General features: G+C 40.9%; 1 protein-coding gene across 1 annotated transcript; it reads left to right on the top strand.

The window, feature by feature from the left end:
• The first annotated feature begins 2784 nt into the window (after positions 1-2784).
• Positions 2785-16128, top strand: LOC142842134 (spindlin-2-like). Its single transcript, XM_075959053.1, is given in 5 exon segments — positions 2785-3298; positions 6315-6517; positions 15296-15791; positions 15930-16049; positions 16052-16128. Coding segments are annotated over 5 exon segments (1410 nt in total).
• Positions 16129-22683: the final 6555 nt, after the last annotated feature.

The raw sequence follows: 22683 nt of genomic DNA, 5'->3' as shown, positions 1-22683 counted from the left end.
CTTTGCCTTGCCTTTGATTGTGCAGTAAATGATGCTGATAGTTAATCTGTGCAATTAATGCAAATTTCCTTGTAACTGACTAGACAGAATTGACAGGTTATCTTAAACACAGCAGGGAGTCACTCTACGATGGAACTGGTTCATCATCACCTGTGTGACAGTGACATAATTAAGATCTTTCCTTTGTCTATAAATCTCATTATGTTCAACATGATATGTTGTCATACAGATTTCTTAGGGTTTTGTCCCACTGGTGGTTTCCTTGGTATGCTTACATAATTTTTGCCAGATCCAATCAGTTTTGCCATGCACTCTCAGCTCCACGTCATTGTGTTCCCCTTATGTTCCAGTCCAGGCATTTTAGACCTCTTGTAACTGTTGTAAGAGTATCTCATGTTCCACCTAAATGATTTAGGGTTTTATTTAGGCGGGGTTTTATCTTCCATCACTGTGTTCATTGACTTTCCTTGGGCGTAATTCCTGGGACACTGAGCCTAACTCCTGGGGGATTCCTCCAGTTATTTCTCCTTTCTTAGATAGTTTACACTCTCACTATTACTGTGAGAGTGTTTCTGTAGCAAATATTCTTCAAAAGATGAGAAGAAACTTCAATATTACAATCCATTTGTTATTGTGATTTAAATACACACACACAAACACACACAAGTTAATGCACATACACTGATGATATCTCAATTAATGGGGCCATTCTGGGGATGTCAAGATCGATATCTCTTGAGTGGTTCTCAGAAGGCCATAGGGTGACCCTCTCTAGGTACTTAAGCAGGCAGGAGAAGTTGACCGCACTGTGACATGTCCCTAGGAACTATGTGTGCCTTTTCCCATAGTCAGACTGATGACTGACTATCTTGAAAACCACCATGGAACTTTTGTTTGGCAAATGATGGAGATCAAGTCAGGGTCAAAATCAGAAAACTAGATGGAGCTTCCAAGCTCCAGTGGAAGAGCAGATGGATGGAGAAAAAGAGCAAGGATGTCAGGAATATAAGGGCTTGGTCCACACTATGAGACACTGTGCCTGAACTAAGGGGATTTCAACTAATCCAGTGACCTGGGAATGAAAGAACATGGGATCAAACTGGAAGCTCTGAATGTGGCTGACAATTGGGGCAGACGGAGAAGCCAAAGATAATGGCACTTGCAATTGTCTGCATATCATACACTGGCTTTTTGTGATCATAATTTTTGTGGATGCATACCTTGCTAAATCTGGATGGATGAAGGGTGGGCTTGGACTTCCCACAGCTCAAAGTACCCTGCCCTCTATTTGGACTGGTGTTTGAGTGGAGAGGTTTATTTGCGGAGCAAGAAGAATGTGGGAGGAGGAAGAGAAGTGGAAAGTTTGATAATTATTATTATGAAGTAATAGAAAAATCAATAGAAAATAACCAATGAGGACATTGGAGCTAGGAAAAAAAACATTCATGTGAGTTGTTGACTCAGACCAAAAATTATTTTACAGAAAAAAAAAAACACATAAATGGGTTGAGTTACTTGGAAAATATGACTCAAGTAATTGGGAAGAAGATTGGGGTTTTTATTTTGGGTCTTCATGGGGCTGTATGAGCAGCATTTTAGGACCTGTATGCTGGATATTTCTGGGGGTTAGTAGGGAAGAAACCTGGCTAGGAGGAGTTTTATGACATAAGTAGAGCCTTGATGATGTCACAAAGCTTTGGTTGGGGGTGGCAACTCTGTTCCACATGAAGTACTAGTCTTCTGTGAAGGTGGGCTTACTATGTTCACGGTGGCTGAGGAGGTCAGTTCAGCTCTTGGGCTCCACAACTGTTCAACCGAATTTCCAGAAGTTGGAATCTAGAGAGCCAAGATATTTTCTTTTGATAAATATGTTTAGGAAGCAACTAGGACCTCTGTAGTCAAAGAAAGGTTTCTTTCAAATCTGCTCTGGGTCCAAAATTTATGTCGTTAACAGCTCCTATATTTGATAGCTGGGGGACGGTTAATGTCAGGTATTCTCCCCACTCTATCTTTGCTAAAAATGTCCAATTCCTCAGTCCACTTAAATGGCAAAGATCCTCTTTGTCCATATGTGTTTTAAAAGATAATTATTTCTAATAGTTGCTGTTGCACAGATTAATGTTTCTTTCTTTTGGCAGTTTGACCCACAGTACTCACTTCTCTAATGAAGATACAGAATATCTTTATGTAATCAACCTGGATCTGGATCAGGAGACACAATAGAGAGAGCCAGTGGACTGGGGTGCCATGACCTTGGGCAGGTGGTTATAGATCAGCCAACTAACCAGTAGCTTGAGTGGTAAGGAGAGGAGTGGCTGTTCTTTGAATTCTTTGCCATCTGTTCAGATATTTCTTTCTCACTTTAGGTATAGGCATAGCTTCCTCTCTCATTGATATAGTAAGTCAGGAAGTAGGTTTCTCAGTAGAGGTCAATTGCATTTTGCAGCAGGAATATGTCTCTGATACACATATACTGAGCTGTAGACAAGAGTTTGATAATTTTCCTATTAATTTCTTAAGAAAATATTACATTTAGGTATCCAAATCTATTCAGCCGTGCCTTTTTCACCTGCTCCAAAGTTATTCCTAAAAAGAGCCTTGACCTCACATCCTCACCTTCTTATCCTTGCAGGCACTTATGGTGGAGGAAACCACTTTGTGTCTGATTTAAACTGAAGAGTTCTTCCTATGCAGAGATTGGCAGCTATGAAGCCCAAGCACAGAAACAGAGCCAAGAGACAGTGGAACAGGAGTGCTGTGGCCTATCTCAGAAAGTCTCCCGCCATGATGAAGATGCCTCTTTGTATGAGTGGCATGCCACATCTCCAGAAGAAGAATGGGCCATCGCTCCAGAAGCAAAAACTTAGTAAGCCTTTTGAGGCCCTGGAGAATATTGTTGGCCGCAGAATTTCTCATGGCTGGAAGGAAGCCAATGAACCAGTCACCCATTGGAAAGCCATCATTCTAGATCAACTGCCAACATATCCCTCTCTCTATTTGTTGAAATATGATGGGATTGATTGTGTCTATGGCTTGGAGCTTCATAGTGATGAAAGGATTTTAAACCTGAAGATCCTGCCTAATAATGTGCCATTTCCTCAGGTGACAGACACTCATCTCTCAAACACCATAGTTGGCAGAGCAGTGAAACATACATTCATGGGCACAAATGGCTCTAAGAATGACTGGAACGGGAGGGTCCTAGAAGAGGTGCCAATCATGAAGACCTGGTTTTATATTACCTACAAGAAAGATCCGGTCTTGTACATTTACCACCTCCTGGATGACTACCTGGAAGGCAACCTCCACATCATGCCAGTCTCTAAGGTAGAGTGGAGTGGCGTGTGTACCGGCACAAAATAAAGGCAATGCAGATATCAAAGAATATTTACCAGTTTATTGTTAAACTTACTGAACCAAAGTTCCAGCGTAGCACAGGTAGCGAGGAACAAAAGGGGCGAGCCGCCTCTCTGCACACCCTTTATTGGCAGGGATTCGCCTGAGGCAAACCCCGCCCTCTAAAGGGAGCTGATTTAACCCCTTTATCTCCCCCTTTTGTCTAAATAAGACACAACTAAACCAAATATAACTATAACAATAATAAAAAATGATAAATATAACAAACAATATTGAGAGCAAAAGTTTTGCTAAAGAGTAACTACAATTAAATAATCTTCAACTCCATCAAAGATCTGAGAAGGGAGTAAATATTACTTAACAAAAAAGAGATATCCAAAATGTGCAACAAATGACAGAGACAACTGACTGCCTGGGCAATCACCCAAAATCTCGTTTGCAATGTTGAGTCAACCAACTTTGGCTAAGGCCTAACATAACTGACATACCATTCTCAAATGCAAGGAACTTTCTTAGGATTATCCTACCCTGTCTTGGCAAGATAAGACAATCCTGTTTATATCTTAGTCAGTAGTTGAGGTATGGGTTTTTCTTAACCCAAAGGCCAGTTCTGCCAGGAAGACAAGCTCCCAGTGGAGTGTGTTTGGTGCTCAACGTTCTCTCGGGAGTAGAGTGGTGTTGCCAGGAGTAAATTGTGTCTCGATGGCACAGAATTCTAGGTTAGATTAAAGGCCATTTTCTACAGCTCTTCAAAGCGGCTGAAGATTATTCTATCTATACTGAAAATAATCTCTATGTATCTAAAAAATCTGATTAACCTAAAAATAATATGACAAACATGTAATTCTCAATACCTATCTAATTTGAAAACTAAGGGAATAAACAATTGTGCAATGTATGAAGACAATGATCTTCACCTGTAAACAATGTCATTACTTATCAAATGTAAACAATGTTATTACATAAATAGTACCAGAGGTAGAAATGTACATTGTGATATGATAGATGTATCCATACAATATAAGCATACTCTTATACCAAAATAGAGGTAGGAACACTCACATTCAATATTCAATATATCAATATACAAGAAACAGTACCAACATAATTTTATAAAAACAGTAAGTCACAAATACCAATCATCCCATCAACCCAGTTAATCCCCCTATTTTTTTTATATATATCCCTAATTCCATACAATATGTCCCCATCCCCTCACCCCTAAACCAACCAGTAAAAGATGTCCCTAACCCTGTGGGCAAACTCTGTTGGGAGAGGGGACGTCGTCCTCTTAGATTGCTTTTAGCTGACATGGGGGCGACGTTCTTCTTAGGGGCCCCTGTGAAAGCAAACGATGGTAAAATTCCCAAATTAACCTTTGACTTAAGAAGACTATAACTAGTCTCTGTGTGTTTTGAGAAGGTCCGGCCAGAGCATTGTCAAAAATGTGCATCATATGAAATTGTCTCTTGCAATTGGTACCAAAAAACAGATCCAAAATTAGTGCTTAAAAAAAAAATTCATGACGTCATAAAAACCAGATTGAGTTGATGTTGTGGGGCCCCATCTTAATCCTGGAAACTTCAAAAATTACTGTAGGAAAATATGTTGCTTGTTATGGGAAATTTAAACATTAACAACAAGGACTTATACTGACATATAAAGAAAGACACAGATGTGAGGGAAGGCAAAGAAAGTTTATCAAGTATAAAATTATTCTTATTTTGTCCCATTTCATGGCTCCTGACCTGAGACAGAAACTTTGAAATATCTCTTATCAATAGGCTTGGAATTGAAGAAGGACTGAGCCATAGTCCAACTCCAAAACCAGCTCTACTCATTTATAAAGAAGTGTTGAATAAAACATATAAATATACATAAATATATATAAAACCAATACTTACGATACGTATAGAATTTTATTGTTGATGTTTAATGGGTCGTATCTATTTTCCATTCATCAGTAATTAAATATTCAGGGTCTCTCAAATTCTTTGGAGATGAATATTTTCCTGTGGAGATAAGAAAAGAACCCTGCCGCCATCCTACTAGTAATCCTTACCATCTGTATGTCGGTCATCCTTGTGAATGAATTGTTATTTATCTTTTCCAAGGATCTCCCAAATGGTGCACTCAAAAAAACTATTGAAATAAGTTGTGGTCACGTTCTCAGACATTATTTAGAAAAGAAAAAGTTCTCTTACCTGTAATAACTGGTTCGTGCCAGTGGTGGCGAAAGAGCACAGTTGAATCCACGTGTCCTAAATCTGAAATAAAAGGACTGAAAAACAAAATTGAAACAGACACCAGGCTGATAAGTATTTTTTGCCGGGGCTCTCAGGCCGCTGTCACGTGACCTGAGCGCTGGCGGCAGTGGGAGGGGGAGCTGACACAGGCAGCGCGCGCGCCGGCGGGCGGGCACGGGAAATCTGGCCGGGGCGGCTCGAAACAGAGGCTTAGGCGCTGTTAAAAAGGCTCTGTCTATATCAAACCCACTGTTTGGTACTCTAGCAAGCAGCAGGGAAAATCGAGTCGCTCAGAATCTCAGCCGTTTCAGTGTGCGCCCAGAGAGACCGCTGCAGCGGCTCCGGGTGCAAGAGACTCCAATTCGGGGCCGGTTCTCGGCAAAGCCCCACGGGGGAGGCGCCAGATGTATCGGCACAAAATAAAGGCAATGCAGATATCAAAGAATATTTACCAGTTTATTGTTAAACTTACTGAACCAAAGTTCCAGCATAGCACAGGTTGCGAGGAACAAAAGGGGCGAGCCGCCTCTCCGCGCACCATTTATTGGCAGGGATTCGCCTGTGGCAAACCCCGCCCTCTAAAGGGAGCTGATTTAACCCCTTTAGGCGTGGTCCCAGATGAGGTGCAGACCATAACGACCTGTTTCTACATTGTCAACGAGAATGATCCGGTCCTGTACCTTTACCACCATCATGATGATTCCATTGAAGGCAACCTCCACATCACGCCTGAATGTCCTCCAGTAGAGGTGATTTTGGAATTAGGCAGGGATTCCTTGGAGGGCAAAAGAGTGCAGTACAACAAAAAAGATGGAACCCAAGAGATAGGAAAAATTATTTGCCAAGTTCCCAACAAACCTTCTGTGTATTTCATCAAGTTTGATAATGACTTCCATATCTATGTCTATGATTTGGTGAAGATCTGTTAAAGTGAAATTCTCAAATTTTGAGGGGCAGACTTAATTCTCTCTTTGGGAATGTGTTTTTTCAGAGATACCTCAGGTCTTCTATGAATCCTGGTATCTTTTCCAATGGATTATTCTTTCTCAAAGAATAAAAATTTGTTAACATGTTGTGTTATTTGGTCAATGATGGATTGTGTTTGGTGGATGGGGCATCACAGAAATACATGCCTCAAAACAAAGCAGGATTTATGGTCTTTTCCCCTTGGAGAGTAAAGGACTGGGCATGCGTGGTGTGGTAAAGGACAAGATGGCTGTCAAGGAAGCAGTGGAGAGGGGACAAAAAGTTGTATGATCTCGGGGCGGTATGAAGCTTGAGGGAAAACCATGTCAAATGGAAAGATGTGACCGATATCAGCGTGAGGTATTGAGACGTAAGAGGATAAAGAGTAGATTAATCAGGAAGGGACACAAATGTATACTCAAAATCAGAGAAAATTAGGTTTCATTTGATGAATGGTTTAATTCGTACTGGCTGCAAAGGATGTTTGATCTCCACTAGAGCATGTTGCTTAGTGAAAAGTGTCTCCGCTCAGTGGCTCTTCTCCAGTAAGTTGGACATCAAGCTACCTACTTAGTTTTGCCAGAATTCTGTCTGCCACCTACTTTGTCATGCCTGGATTTGGTATGCCTTGAACTCTTATAGGTCTTATCCATGCCATCCAACCCTTGTCAGTTCATTTAAATAATTGTCCTGCCATATCTGGAAAACAGTGTTCCCTTTCATTGATCATGTTCTGTAGTACTTGGGCTATAAAACTCATGAACACACTCACCCACACACAGGATAACCATGTACATATGATGCCCACTAGTGTGTGACATGCACACATATGATGAATGCACCGAACTCCATAATATCAGTAAAGTAGGGAATCCATGATGCTAGGTGGAGTCTGGCAAAGACCCCACACACCCATCAAACCGCCAAATACCAGTATGGTACTGATGTCTGACTCCCATCCTGTAAGGAACCTGCCATCCTGTAACTGGGCTATTTTTGGTTCCTTCATCTTCACAAACATGATTAAAATGTTAGAGTTGTCAAACTGGGAGTTAGGGTCCAGCATGTAGATCAGCTGTCCCAGGTCAGGTGATTTGGCTACAATTTGGGTGAGAAATTGTACCAGGGAATTCTGGTACACCCTCTCCTCTTCTTCTCCCTGTCCTCATCATCACTCTTGTGGGTGGGCCTGGAGCACAAAGAAGGTAAAATGGAATAAGCCTCCTCCTTAGTGGAAAACCTTGTCAATCCTTAATTTGACCTGACTCTCTGAGGGAATGCAGCACTTTTTTTCCTACTAGGTCTCCTCATTCATTGGTTCACTCATTTTTCCAATGAATGATTGAATTCATCCATTCTTCCTTGTCTCTCTCTCTTCTTTCTTCCCTTCTTCCATTTCCCCCTTGATTGTAGAAATTTGAGCAGCAGGGCTGCATCCCCATGGGGCCGCCTTGTAAGGTTATGCTCCGAAAGAACAACACAAAACTATTCATTTCAACACTGCCTGCCCCATTATTATCAGCCTTTTAACCCATGTCTTATAATGTATGTTGCAGCACGAGGTGCACTTAGAAGGAAAGATTTAGCATGTCTGACCTGGTGGCTGGCTGTATCGCCATCTGCCTCAGAGTGCAGAGCTACCATTTCTGCCCATGGGAGAGGTGCATGGCATCTCTAAGCTCAATTCCTATTCCTCCCAGCATTCTCTAATATTTATTCCACCCACCTATGTTCTAACCTTTCAGGCCAAACAGTTTCTTTATTTAATTAACCAATGACCTATACTCCATCATTACTCCTATTTCTGTTTAAACAAGAACGGAATCTTTAACTTTAACATAGCAAAATTACATATAACAAAACAGTTATCAAGCAAGAATTACAGTTACAATATTTATATCTATTTTATCTTTTATCATAACAATGGAAAACTATAAGTGTCTATCTATTCTTCAACTCCATCAGAGACTCCAGAATAATACAGTATTACCTAAGCAAACAAAAAGTAAGCCATTTTCAAACTCTAGAAATGACAGAGACATCTCGCTGCCTGGACAGTCACCCAAAGTTCCTCTGTACCGTTGGTGTTTCCATCCTCAGCCTACAGGCCCATAGTTTCCAGCAGACATTTCCATGAAGCAGGAAATTTCAAAGGCAGTCACTATCTGCTTGTCTTGAAGAATGTTTTGCTGACCCTTTCCTGAATCAGGAACATGAAAAGATCATCTCACCTTTAGGCAAGTTCAGTAGTCCTCTCTCTGAGTGTTTTCTGTGTACAGTTTATGCAACAATCCAGGCAAGAGCAGTTTCTCCCCCAAAAGGCTATCAAACTCCATAAGGATCCTCTTTGATGCCCATCTTCTTCCTGAAGTAGATATGTGCTGCCAAGAGTAGAGTGTCTCACTGTCATGAAAAACCCTAAGGTACTAAAACATTAAATAGCCTATTTTGTAGTCTAGAGATATATGAATGATGCCTATCTAACTGAAATATATATATATCTCTATGTAGCTAGAAAATCTAACTAACATGACTAAAAACTTGACTATTATTAATGATTATCCATTAATAACCTATATACATTATATTTTTCAATGAACTACACAATCACAATACCTTAATGAAGATCAAATATGCATATACATATAACAAAATTGACCTAAAATCTCTATCAGTAAAGCAAAATCTATACTAATGCAAATATTCATAGCTATATCACATCCCACTTTAAATGTAAAAGAACGTTTATAAGCCATATTGGGAACGTGGGTGCAGTTTTTTCTCTCCAAAATGCTTCCTGCTGAATGGTGGCATCATTATTGATTTATCTCAGTTGGCAGTTGAGCGAAGCAATTTTTTAAAGGTGTTCACAGCAACCTTTAAGTAGTGCGTGGTCCATCCTACCATATTAGGATAGAGGCATCCACAGACTATCACCCTCTGTGAAAACAAAATAGAAACTCCTTTCCAAAGCATCATGTCCTTAGATCCAAATTTCAAAGTCAAGGCATTTTCAAAATATCTATGTTGGATTATTTCAGCAGCTTTTATAAAGAAACATCTTTTAGCAGCTATTGCTACTGCCTCAAAATTCAAATGATTCAAAAAGAGCATAATAGCATACAATATCAAAATTCGCTGTGAATTTTCCATCTTTGTGTGCTTCAATTTAACCTCTATTTTGTTTATATTTCATTTTTATTTTTTGCCTTTTGAGACAGGTTCTCTGTATCTTTGACCTGGAATAACTCTGTATACCTGTCTGTCCTTGAAGTCTCAGAGATCTGCCTCTCTCTGCCTTTGAGGCATTGGGATTAAAGGTGTATGCTACTACACATTGAACTCACAAAGATCTGTTTGTCTCTGCCTTCAAGGCACTGGGATTAAAGGCGTGTGCTACCTCACCTTGAAGGTACAGAGGTCAATCTCCCTCTGCCTCCCATGTGTTGGGTTTACAGGTGTGTCCTACCACACCCAACAACTCTCTTTTTTTTTTACTTTAAGAACTTCAAATTTTAGCCTGCACATATTTTTAACACACTGTAAATAATTTAAAAAATTTCTTTGTCTTTGAATCTCTCTTTACTCTATTTCTCTCTCTGTTTTTTCTGACCACATGAGTCTTTCATTTACCAAGCAATCTCAGTAGGACTAAAGCCGTGGCTTTGCTGGCCAGATGTAGCCCATTCCTTAGTTTTCCGCCATTCCAACCTTGTGGCTGAGGTACCGAACAGAGCCGCATTCAGTGCCACAAGTCTACAGTGTTTCAGGTCCTTGCCACCAAAGAGGCTGCAACAGACAACACTCAAGCCCTCTTTCTGTAGCTGGCCCTCCTTCCTCAAACAGTCAGAGTTTGCCCAGGCAGGATGGCCCAGAAAGCCGGCATTTTAAAACAACACAGTTTTTTTTCCTGCTACCGCTGAAAACATACAAGCGTTCAGTTGGCTTTTATCAACACCATTTCAATGTTTTGTGGCAGGACCTCTTAAGGGCTGCAGGGTTTTGCAGCTGAAGCTGAGTCAGCAAGCCTCTTTTAGATGAGAGCCCTTGCTTTCTTCTAGCAAGCAGAGCAGACCGAGAAATCGCTGCTACCAAGAAAACATGCTTTACTCTTTCCCAAGCTTTCTCAGGCTTTCAGTGGATTCAGTTGTCCACAAGGCTGCAAGCCATTCTGTAGTTATTTGAGCAGCGAGGCTGTGTCCCCAGCACCACGGCCGCATGAAGGTTATGCCTGAAATAAATACACAATAACTGTATTCTTTTAAACACTGCTGGCCCATTAGATTCAGCATTTTAACCCATTTCTAATAATCAGTGTAGTATAACGAGGTGCACTTACCAGGAAAAATTCAGCATGTCTGACATGGTGGCTGGCTGCATCGACATCTGCCTCAGAGAGCAGAGCTATGGCATCTGCCAGGGAGAGGGGAGCATGGCTTCTCTGAGCTCACTACCTCTTCCTCCCGGCATTCTATTTTGTTTACTCCACCTACCTATGTTCTAACCTATCAGCTGATGCGGATTCTTTCTTTAATTAATCAATAAACTTCTTCTGTCACTTTATCCTTTCAACAGCTTGCCCATATAAATCTCCCATGTGTCTTCTCTTGTATAATCTTTCATTTGTAAAGAACTTGCACTCTCAGGGGAGGATTTTTCTGACATCTCTGTGGATGGAGATCATATGAGGAAGATCAGATGAGCAACCATGACAACTCTAATGCTGTAGAGTTAGGTGGACCAGAGATTGATGGCTGACATTCCTGTGCTATGCACCAGATGCCTCTGAACTCTGGCCTTGTTCACAGACAGGCAGACATCAAGTTGGTCACACATACTTAACTCATTCAGGTTCACATATACTGTAAATGGAGTTTTAATTTTTCTCCTAAACTAATAAAAAAACCAAGATTAGGAGAAGAGAAGAGCTTGAAGTAAGGCCTCAAAATGGGTCATTTTGCAAAGGAAAGGTTACCTGCCTCAATGTATGCTGTCTCCCTTTCTCAGTCAAATCCATCCTTCCAGTGTCTACCTAACAGCTAACCATAGGATTGAACCCAACTGCCTTTGATTTCTTAAATAAGTGCTGTCCCCTTAAGGTCTCATAACAGCACAGGAAGGTTTGTAAGACTGTCCCAGCAACAATTTAAAGCAATTCTAGGACACCAAAGATGCAGCAAATTTGGTTACTTGGTAATATAGATCGTTCTGATGGGACAAAATAATTTAGAATTAAAAAAAATACAGATTGGTGTACTCACGATGAATTTATGTGATATGGCACACACAGGCTTCTGGTTCTGAATACTTCATGCTCGGTGTGTTTTGGAGATTGTCGTGACCCTGAACCTAGCTGGAGGCTTTGGGGCCTTGAAAGGACAACACTTAATATTTCAGGACATCCTTGTACTTGGTCCCCACTGTTTACTGATTTCCTTACAGAGAATGAGCAGCCATCTACTCCTGCTGCCATGCCTTCCCCACATGAACAGAGAGAAGACCCTATACACACAGGTCGCTTGTATCACATGTGAAGGCATAAGTCACAAAGAAACTCCCACAGCAGTTTAGAATTGCGATTAATAGAATGATTAGTTCTTGAAAGGGGAAAAACTTAGAGATCACAATCCCTGACAAAAGCCCTCTGCAGGATCAGAAAAGGAGCCTAGTATCCGGAAGGGAAGCTCAAGCAAGAGATCAAGCTGAAGGTAGAAGTTGCTTTTTAAAAGAGAGAGAGACCACAACTCAATGGGCTGGTATCTCAGGGCTATTCAGGAAACATCACAGAGAAAGGATCTGCTTCATGCATGAGAGGCACCGATGATTTCCCTTTAAGAAAAAAACCCATCAAAACTCCCAATAACATCATCAGCATTCAACAACATGTCTATGATTTCTTTGCCTTGCCTTTGATTGTGCAGTAAATGATGCTGATAGTTAATCTGTGCAATTAATGCAAATTTCCTTGTAACTGACTAGACAGAATTGACAGGTTATCTTAAACACAGCAGGGAGTCACTCTACGATGGAACTGGTTCATCATCACCTGTGTGACAGTGACATAATTAAGATATTTCCTTTGTCTATAAATCTCATTATGTTCAACATGATATGTTGTCATACAGATTTCTTAGGGTTTTGTCCCACTGGTGGTTTCCTTGGTATGCTTAGATAATTTTTGCCAGATCCAATCAGTTTTGCCATGCACTCTCAGTTCCACGTCACTGTGTTCCCCTTATGTTCCAGTCCAGGCATTTTAGACCTCTTGTAATTGTTGTAAGTGTATCTCATGTTCCACCTAAATGATTTAGGGTTTTATTTAGGCTGGGTTTTATCTTCCATCACTGAGTTCATTGACTTTCCTTGGGCGTAATTCCTGGGACACTGAGCCTAACTCCTGGGGGATTCCTCCAGTTATTTCTCCTTTCTTAGATAGTTTACACTCTCACTATTACTGTGAGAGTGTTTCTGTAGCAAATATTCTTCTCAAGATGAGAAGAAACTTCAATATTACAATCCATTTGTTATTGTGATTAAAATACACACACACAAACACACACAAGTTAATGCACATACACTGATGATATCTCAATTTATGGGGCCATTCTGGGGATGTCAAGATCGATATCTCTCGAGTGGTTCTCAGAAGGCCATAGGGTGACCCTCTCTAGGTACTTAAGCAGGGAGGAGAAGTTGACCGCACTGTGACATGTCCCTAGGAACTATGTGTGCCTTGTCCCATAGTCAGACTGATGACTGACTATCTTGAAAATCACCATGGAACTTTTGTTTGGCAAATGATGGAGATCAAGTCAGGGTCAAAATCAGAAAACTAGATGGAGCTTCCAAGCTCCAGTGGAAGAGCAGATGGATGGAGAAAAAGAGCAAGGAAGTCAGGAATATAAGGGCTTGGTCCACATTATGAGACACTGTGCCTGAACTAAGGGGATTTCAACTAATCCAGTGACCTGGGAATGAAAGAACATGGGATCAAACTGGAAGCTCTGAATGTGGCTGACAATTGGGGCAGACGGAGAAGCCAAAGATAATGGCACTTGCAATTGTCTGCATATCATACACTGGCTTTTTGTGATCATATTTTTTGTGGATGCATACCTTGCTAAATCTGGATGGATGAAGGGTGGGCTTGGACTTCCCACAGCTCAAAGTACCCTGCCCTCTATTTGGACTGGTGTTTGAGTGGAGAGGTTTATTTGCGGAGCAAGAAGAATGTGGGAGGAGGAAGAGAAGTGGAATGTTTGATAATTATTATTATGAAGTAATGGAAAAATCAATAGAAAATAACCAATGAGGACATTGGAGCTAGGAAAAAAACATTCATGTGAGTTGTTGACTCAGACCAAAAATTATTTTGCAGAAGAAAAAAAAAACACATAAAGGGGTTGAGTTACTTGGAAAATATGACTCAAGTAATTGGGAAGAAGATTGGGGTTTTTATTTTGGGTCTTCATGGGGCTGTATGAGCAGCATTTTAGGACCTGTATGCTGGATATTTCTGGGGGTTAGTAGGTAAGAAACCTGGCTAGGAGGAGTTTTATGACATAAGTAGAGCCTTGATGATGTCACGAAGCTTTGGTTGGGGGTGGCAACTCTGTTCCACATGAAGCACTAGTCTTCTGTGAAGGTGGGCTTACTATCTTCACGGTGGCTGAGGAGGTCAGTTCAGCTCTTGGGCTCCACAACTGTTCAACCGAATTTCCAGAAGTTGGAATCTAGAGAGCCAAGATATTTTCTTTTGGTAAATATGTTTAGGAAGCAACTAGGACCTCTGTAGTCAAAGAAAGGTTTCTTTCAAATCTGCTCTGGGTCCAAAATTTATGTCGTTAACAGCTCCTATATTTGATAGCTGGGGGACGGTTAATGTCAGGTATTCTCCCCACTCTATCTTTGCTAAAAATGTCCAATTCCTCAGTCCACTTAAATGGCAAAGATCCTCTTTTTCCATATGTGTTTTAAAAGATAATTATTTCTAATAGGTGCTGTTGCACAGATTAATGTTTCTTTCTTTTGGCAGTTTGACTCACAGTACTCACTTCTCTAATGAAGATACAGAATATCTTTATGTAATCAACCTGGATCTGGATCAGGAGACAGAATAGAGAGAGCCAGTGGACTGGAGTGCCATGACCTTGGGCAGGTGGTTATAGATCAGCCAACTAACCAGTAGCTTGAGTGGTAAGGAGAGGAGTGGCTGTTCTTTGAATTCTTTGCCATCTGTTCAGATATTTCTTTCTCACTTTAGGTATAGGCATAGCTTTGTCTCTCATTGATATAGTAAGTCAGGAGGTAGGTTTCTCAGTAGAGGTCAATTGCATTTTGCAGCAGGAATATGTCTCTGATACACATATACTGAGCTGTAGACAAGAGTTTGATAATTTTCCTATTAATTTCTTAAGAACATATTACATTTAGGTATCCAAATCTATTCAGCCCTGCCATTTTCACCTGCTCCAAAGTTATTCCTAAAAAGAGCCTTGACCTCACATCCTCACCTTCTTATCCTTGCAGGCACTTATGGTGGAGGAAACCACTTTGTGTCTGATTTAAACTGAAGAGTTCTTCCTATGCAGAGATTGGCAGCTATGAAGCCCAAGCACAGAAACAGAGCCAAGAGACAGTGGAACAGGAGTGCTGTGGCCTATCTCAGAATGTCTCCCGCCATGATGAAGATTCCTCTTAGTATGAGTGGCATGCCACCTCTCCAGAAGAAGAATGGGCCATCGCTCCAGAAGCAAAAACTTAGTAAGCCTTTTGAGGCCCTGGAGAATATTGTTGGCCGCAGAATTTCTCATGGCTGGAAGGAAGCCAATGAACCAGTCACCCATTGGAAAGCCATCATTCTAGATCAACTGCCAACATATCCCTCTCTCTATTTGTTGAAATATGATGGGATTGATTGTGTCTATGGCTTGGAGCTTCATAGTGATGAAAGGATTTTAAACCTGAAGATCCTGCCTAATAATGTGCCATTTCCTCAGGTGACAGACACTCATCTCTCAAACACCATAGTTGGCAGAGCAGTGAAACATACATTCATGGGCACAAATGGCTCTAAGAATGACTGGAACTGGATGGTCCTAGAGGAGGTGCCAATCACGAAGACCTGGCTTTATATTACCTACAAGAAAGATCCGGTCTTGTACATTTACCACCTCCTGGATGACTACCTGGAAGGCAACCTCCACATCATGCCAGGCTCTAAGGAAGAGTGGAGTGGCGTGGTCCCAGATGAGGTGCAGACCATAATGACGTGTTTCTACATTGTCAATGAGAATGATCCGGTCCTGTACCTTTACCACCATCATGATGATTCCATTGAAGGCAACCTCCACATCACGCCTGAATGTCCTCCAGTAGAGGTGACTTTGGAATTAGGCAGGGATTCCTTGGAGGGCAAAAGATTGCAGTATAACAAAAAAGATGGAACCCAAGGGATAGGTAAAATTATTTGCCAATTCCCAACAAACCTTCTGTGTATTTCATCAAGTTTGATAATGACTTCCATATCTATGTCTATGATTTGGTGAAGATCTGTTAAAGTGAAATTCTCAAATTTTGAGGGGCAGACTTAATTCTCTCCTTGGGAATGTGTTTTTTCAGAGATACCTCAGGTCTTCTATGAATCCTGGTATCTTTTCCAATGGATTATTCTTTCTCAAAGAACAAAAATTTGTTAACATGTTGTGTTATTTGGTCAATGATGGATTGTGTTTGGTGGATGGGGCATCACAGAAATACATGCCTCAAAACAAAGCAGGATTTATGGTCTTTTCCCCTTGGAGAGTAAAGGACTGGGGATGCGTGGTGTGGTAAAGGACAAGATGGCTGTCAAGGAAGCAGTGGAGAGGGGACAAAAAGTTGTATGATCTCGGGGCGGTATGAAGCTTGAGGGAAAACCATGTCAAATGGAAAGATGTGACCGCTATCAGCGTGAGGTATTGGGACTTAAGAGGATAAAGAGTAGATTAATCAGGAAGGGACACAAATGTATACTCAAAATCAGAGAAAATTAGTTTTCATTTGGTGAATGGTTTAATTCATACTGGCTGTAAGTCGAAGGATGTTTGATCTCCACTAGAGCATGTTGCTTAGTGAAAAGAGTCTCCGCTCAGTTGTTCTTCTCCAGTAAGTTGGACATCAAGCTACCTACTTAGTTTTGCCAGAATTCTGTCTGCCACCTACTTTGTCATGCCTGGATTTGGTATGCCTTGAACTCTCATAGGTCTTATCCATGCCATCCAACCCTTGTCAGTTCATTTAAATAATTGCCCTGCCATATCTGGAAAACAGTGTTCCCTTTCATTGATCATGTTCTGTAGTACTTGGGCTATAAAACTCATGAACACACTCACCCACACACAGGATAATCATGTACATATGATGCCCACTAGTGTGTGACATGCACACATATGATGAATGCCCCGAACTCCATAATATCAGTAAAGTAGGGAATCCATGATGCTAGGTGGAGTCTGGCAAAGACCCCACACACCCATCAAACCGCCAAATACCAGTATGGTACTGATGTCTGACTCCCATCCTGTAAGGAACCTGCCATCCTGTAACTGGGCTATTTTTGGTTCCTTCATCTTCACAAACTTGGTTAAAATGTTAGAGTTGTCAAACTGGGAGTTAGGGTCCCGCATGTAGATCAGCTGTCCCAGGTCAGGTGATTTGGCTACAATTTGGGTGAGAAATTGTACCAGGGAATTCTGGTACACCCTCTCCTCTTCTTCTCCCTGTCCTCATCATCACTCTTGTGGGTGGGCCTGGAGCACAAAGAAGGTAAAATGGAATAAGCCTCCTCCTTAGTGGAAAACCTTGTCAATCCTTAATTTGACCTGACTCTCTGACGGAATGCAGAACATTATTTCCTACTAGGTCTCCTCATTCATTGGTTCACTCATTTTTCCAATGAATGATTGAATTCATCCATTCTTCCTTGTCTCTCTCTCTTCATTCTTCCCTTCTTCCATTTCCCCCTTGATTGTAGAAATTTGAGCAGCAGGGCTGCATCCCCATGGGGCCGCCTTGTAAGGTTATGCTCCGAAACAACAACACAAAACTATTCATTTCAACACTGCCTGCCCCATTCTTTTCAGCCTCTTAACCCATGTCTAATAATGTATGTTGCAGCACCAGGTGGGCTTAGAAGGAAAGATTTAGCATGTCTGACCTGGTGGCTGGCTGTATCGCCATCTGCCTCAGAGTGCAGAGCTACCATTTCTGCCCATGGCAGAGGTGCATGGCATCTCTAAGCTCAATTCCCTTTCCTCCCAGCATTCTCTTATGTTTATTCCACCCACCTATGTTCTTACCTTGCAGGCCAAACAGATTCTTTATTTAATTAACCAATGACCTATACTCCATCATTACTCCTATTTCTGTTTAAACAAGAACGGAATCTTTAACTTTAACATAGCAAAATTACATATAACAAAACAGTTATCAAGCAAGAATTACAGTTACAATATTTATATCTATTTTATCTTTTATCATAACAATGGAAAACTATAACTATCTATCTCTTCTTCAACTCCATCAGAGACTCCAGAATCATACAGTATTACCTAAGCAAACAAAAAGTAGGCCATTTTCAAACTCTAGAAATGACAGAGACATCTCGCTGCCTGGACAGTCACCAAAAGTTCCTCTGTACCGTTGGTGTTTCCACCCTCAGCCTACAGGCCCATAGTTTCCAGCAGACATTTCCATGAAGCAGGAAATTTCAAAGGCAGTCACTATCTGCTTGTCTTGAAGAATGTTTTGCTGACCCTTTCCTGAATCAGGAACATGAAAAGATCATCTCACACTTAGGCAAGTTCAGTAGTCCTCTCTCTGAGTATTTTCTGTGTACAGTTTATGCAACAATCCAGGCAAGAGCAGTTTCTTCCCCAAATGGCTATCAAACTCCATAAGGATCCTCTTTGATGCCCATCTTCTTCCTGAAGTAGATATGTGCTGCCAAGAGTAGAGTGTCTCACTGTCATGAAAAACCCTAAGGTACTAAAACATTAAATAGCCTATTTTGTAGTCTAGAGATATATGAATAATGCCTATCTGACTGAAATATATATATCTATGTAGCTAGAAAATCTAACTAACATGACTAAAAACTTGACTATTATTAATGATTATCCATTAATAACCTATATACATTATATTTTTAAATGAACTACACAATCACAATACCTTAATGAAGATCAAAAATGCATATACATATAACAAAATTGACCTAAAATCTCTACCAGTAAAGCAAAATCTATACTAATGCAAATATTCATATCTATATCACATCCCACTTTAAATGTAAAAGAATGTTTATAAGCCATATTTGGGAACATGGGTGCAGTTTTTTCTCTCCAAAATGCTTCCTGATGAATGGTGGCATCATTATTGATTTATCTCAGTTGGCAGTTGAGCGAAGCAATTTTTTAAAGGTGTTCACAGCAACCTTTAAGTAGGGAGTGGTCCATCCTACAATATTAGGATAGAGGCATCCACAGACTATCACCCTCTGTGAAAACAAAATAGAAACTCCTTTCCAAAGCATCATGTCCTTAGATCCAAATTTCAAAGTCAAGGCATTTTCAAAATATCTATTTTGGATTATTTCAGCAGCTTTTATAAAGAAACATCTTTTAGCAGCTATTGCTACTGCCTCAAAATTCAAATGATTCAAAAAGAGCATAATAGCATACAATATCAAAATTCGCTGTGAATTTTCCATCTTTGTGCGCTTCAATTTAACCTCTATATTGTTTACTTTTCCTTTTTATTTTTTGCCTTCTGAGACAGGTTCTCTGTATCTTTGACCTGGAATAACTCTGTATACTTGTCTGTCCTTGAAGTCTCAGAGATCTGCCTCTCTCTGCCTTTGAGGCATTGGGATTAAAGGTGTATGCTACTACACATTGAACTCACAAAGATCTGTTTGTCTCTGCCTTCAAGGCACTGGGATTAAAGGCGTGTGCTACCTCACCTTGAAGGTACAGAGGTCAATCTCCCTCTGCCTCCCATGTGTTGGGTTTACAGGTGTGTACTACCACACCCAACAACTCTCTTCCTTTTTTTAACTTTAAGAACTTCAAATTTTAGCCTGCACATATTTTTAACACACTGTAAATCATTTAAAAATTTTCTTTGTCTTTGAATCTCTCTTTACTCTATTTCTCTCTCTGTTTTTCTGACCACATGAGTCTTTCATTTACCAAGCAATCGCAGTAGGACTAAAGCCGTGGCTTTGCTGGCCAGATGTAGCCCATTCCTTAGCGTTCTGCCATTCCAACCTTGTGGCTGAGGTACCGAACAGAGCCGCATTCAGTGCCACAAGTCTACAGTGTTTCAAGGTCCTTGCCATCAAAGAGGCTGCAACAGACAACACTCAAGCCCTCTTTCTGTAGCTGGCCCTCCTTCCTCAAACAGTCAGAGTTTGCCCAGGCAGGATGGCCCAGAAAGCCGGCATTTTAAAACAACACAGTTTTTTTTCCTGCTACTGCTGAAAACATACAAGCATTCAGTTGGCTTGTATCAACACCATTTAAATGTTTTGTGGCAGGACCTCTTAAGGGCTGCAGGGTTTTGCAGCTGAAGCTGAGTCAGCAAGCCTCTTTTAGATGAGATCCCTTGCTTTCTTCTAGCAAGCAGAGCAGACCGAGAAATCGCTGCTACCAAGAAAACATGCTTTACTCTTTCCCAAGCTTTCTCAGGCTTTCAGTGGATTCAGTTGTCCACAAGGTTGCAAGCCATTCTGGAGTTATTTTAGCAGAGAGGCTGTGTCCCCAGCACCACGGCCGCATGAAGGTTATGCCTGAAATAAATACACAAAAACTGTATTCTTTTAAACACTGCTAGCCCATTAGATTCAGCATTTTAACCCATTTCTAATAATCAGTGTAGTATAACGAGGTGCACTTACCAGGAAAAATTCAGCATGTCTTACATAGTGGCTGGCTGCATCGACATCTGCCTCAGAGAGCAGAGCTATGGCATCTGCCGGGGAGAGGGGAGCATGGCTTCTCTGAGCTCACTACCTCTTCCTCCCGGCATTCTATTTTGTTTACTCCACCTACCTATGTTCTAACCTATCAGCTGAAGCGGATTCTTTCTTTAATTAATCAATAAACTTCTTCTGTCACTTTATCCTTTCAACAGCTTGCCCATAGAAATCTCCCATGTGTCTTCTGTTGTATAATCTTTCATTTGTAAAGAACTTGCACTCTCAGGGGAGGATTTTTCTGACATCTCTGTGGATGGAGATCATATGAGGAAGATCAGATGAGCAACCATGACAACTCTAATGCTGTAGAGTTAGGTGGACCAGAGATTGATGGCTGACATTCCTGTGCTATGCATCAGATGCCCCTGAACTCTGGCCCTGTTGACAGACAGGCAGACATCAAGTTGGTCACACATACTTAACTCATTCAGGTTCACAGATACTGTAAATGGAGTTTTAATTCTTCTCCTAAACTAATAAAAAAACCAAGATTAGGAGAAGAGAAGAGCCTGAAGTAAAGCCTCAAAATGGGTCATTTTGCAAAGGAGAGGTTACCTGCCTCCATGTATGCTGTCTCCCATTCTTAGTCAAATCCATCCTTCCAGTGTTTAGCTAACAGCTAACCATAGGATTGAACCCAACTGCCTTTGATTTCTGAAATAAGTGCTGTCCCCTTAAGGTCTCATAACAGCACAGGAAGGTTTGTAAGACTGTCCCAGCAACAATTTAAAGCAATTCTAGGACACCAAAGATGCAGCAAATTTGGTTACTTGGTAATATAGATCGTTCTGATGGGAAAAAATAATTTAGAATTAAAAAAAAAAAACATATTGGTGTACTCACGATGAATTTATGTGATATGGCACACACAGGCTTCTGGTTCTGAATACTTCATGCTCGGTGGGTTTTGGAGATTGTCGTGACCCTGAACCTAGCTGGAGGCTTTGGGGCCTTGAAAGGACAAGACTAAATATTTCAACATCCTTGTACTTGGTCCCCACTGTTTACTGATTTCCTTACAGAGAATGAGCAGCCATCTACTCCTGCTGCCATGCCTTCCCCACATGAACAGAGAGAAGACCCTATACACACAGGTTGCTTGTATCACATATGAAAGCATAAGTCACAAACAAACTCCCACAACAGTTTAGAATTGTGATTAATAGAATGATTAGTTCTTGAAAGGGGAAAAACTTAGAGATCACAATCTCTTACAAAAGCCCTCTGCAGGATCAGAAAAGGAGCCTAGTAGCCGGAAGGGAAGCTCAAGCAAGAGATCTAGCTGAAGGTAGAAGTTGCTTTTTAAAAGAGAGAGAGACCACAACTCAATGGGCTGGTATCTCAGTGGCTATTCAGGAAACATCACAGAGAAAGGATCTGCTTCATGCATGAGAGTCACCGATGATTTCCCTTTAAGAAAAAAAACCATCAAAACTCCCAATAACATCATCAGCATTCAACAACATGTCTATGATTTCTTTGCCTTGCCTTTGATTGTGCAGTAAATGATGCTGATAGTTAATCTGTGCAATTAATGCAAATTTCCTTGTAACTGACTAGACAGAATTGACAGGTTATCTTAAACACAGCAGGGAGTCACTCTACGATGGAACTGGTTCATCATCACCTGTGTGACAGTGACATAATTAAGACCTTTCCTTTGTCTATAAATCTCATTATGTTCAACATGGTATGTTGTCATACAGATTTCTTAGGGTTTTGTCCCACTGGTGGTTTCCTTGGTATGCTTACATAATTTTTGCCAGATCCAATCAGTTTTGCCATGCACTCTCAGCTCCACGTCATTGTGTTCCCCTTATGTTCCAGTCCAGGCATTTTAGACCTCTTGTAACTGTTGTAAGAGTATCTCGTGTTCCACCTAAATGATTTAGGGTTTTATTTAGGCGGGGTTTTATCTTCCATCACTGAGTTCATTGACTTTCCTTGGGCGTAATTCCTGGGACACTGAGCCTAACTCCTGGGGGATTCCTCCAGTTATTTCTCCTTGATGAGACAGTTTACACTCTCACTATTACTGTGAGAGTGTTTCTGTAGCAAATATTCTTCTCAAGATGAGAAGAAACTTCAATATTA

The sequence above is a fragment of the Microtus pennsylvanicus genome, assembly GCF_037038515.1.
Source record: "Microtus pennsylvanicus isolate mMicPen1 chromosome Y unlocalized genomic scaffold, mMicPen1.hap1 SUPER_Y_unloc_4, whole genome shotgun sequence".
Lineage (NCBI taxonomy): Eukaryota > Metazoa > Chordata > Mammalia > Rodentia > Cricetidae > Microtus > Microtus pennsylvanicus.
This window is presented reverse-complemented; position numbering and strand designations above follow the sequence as displayed.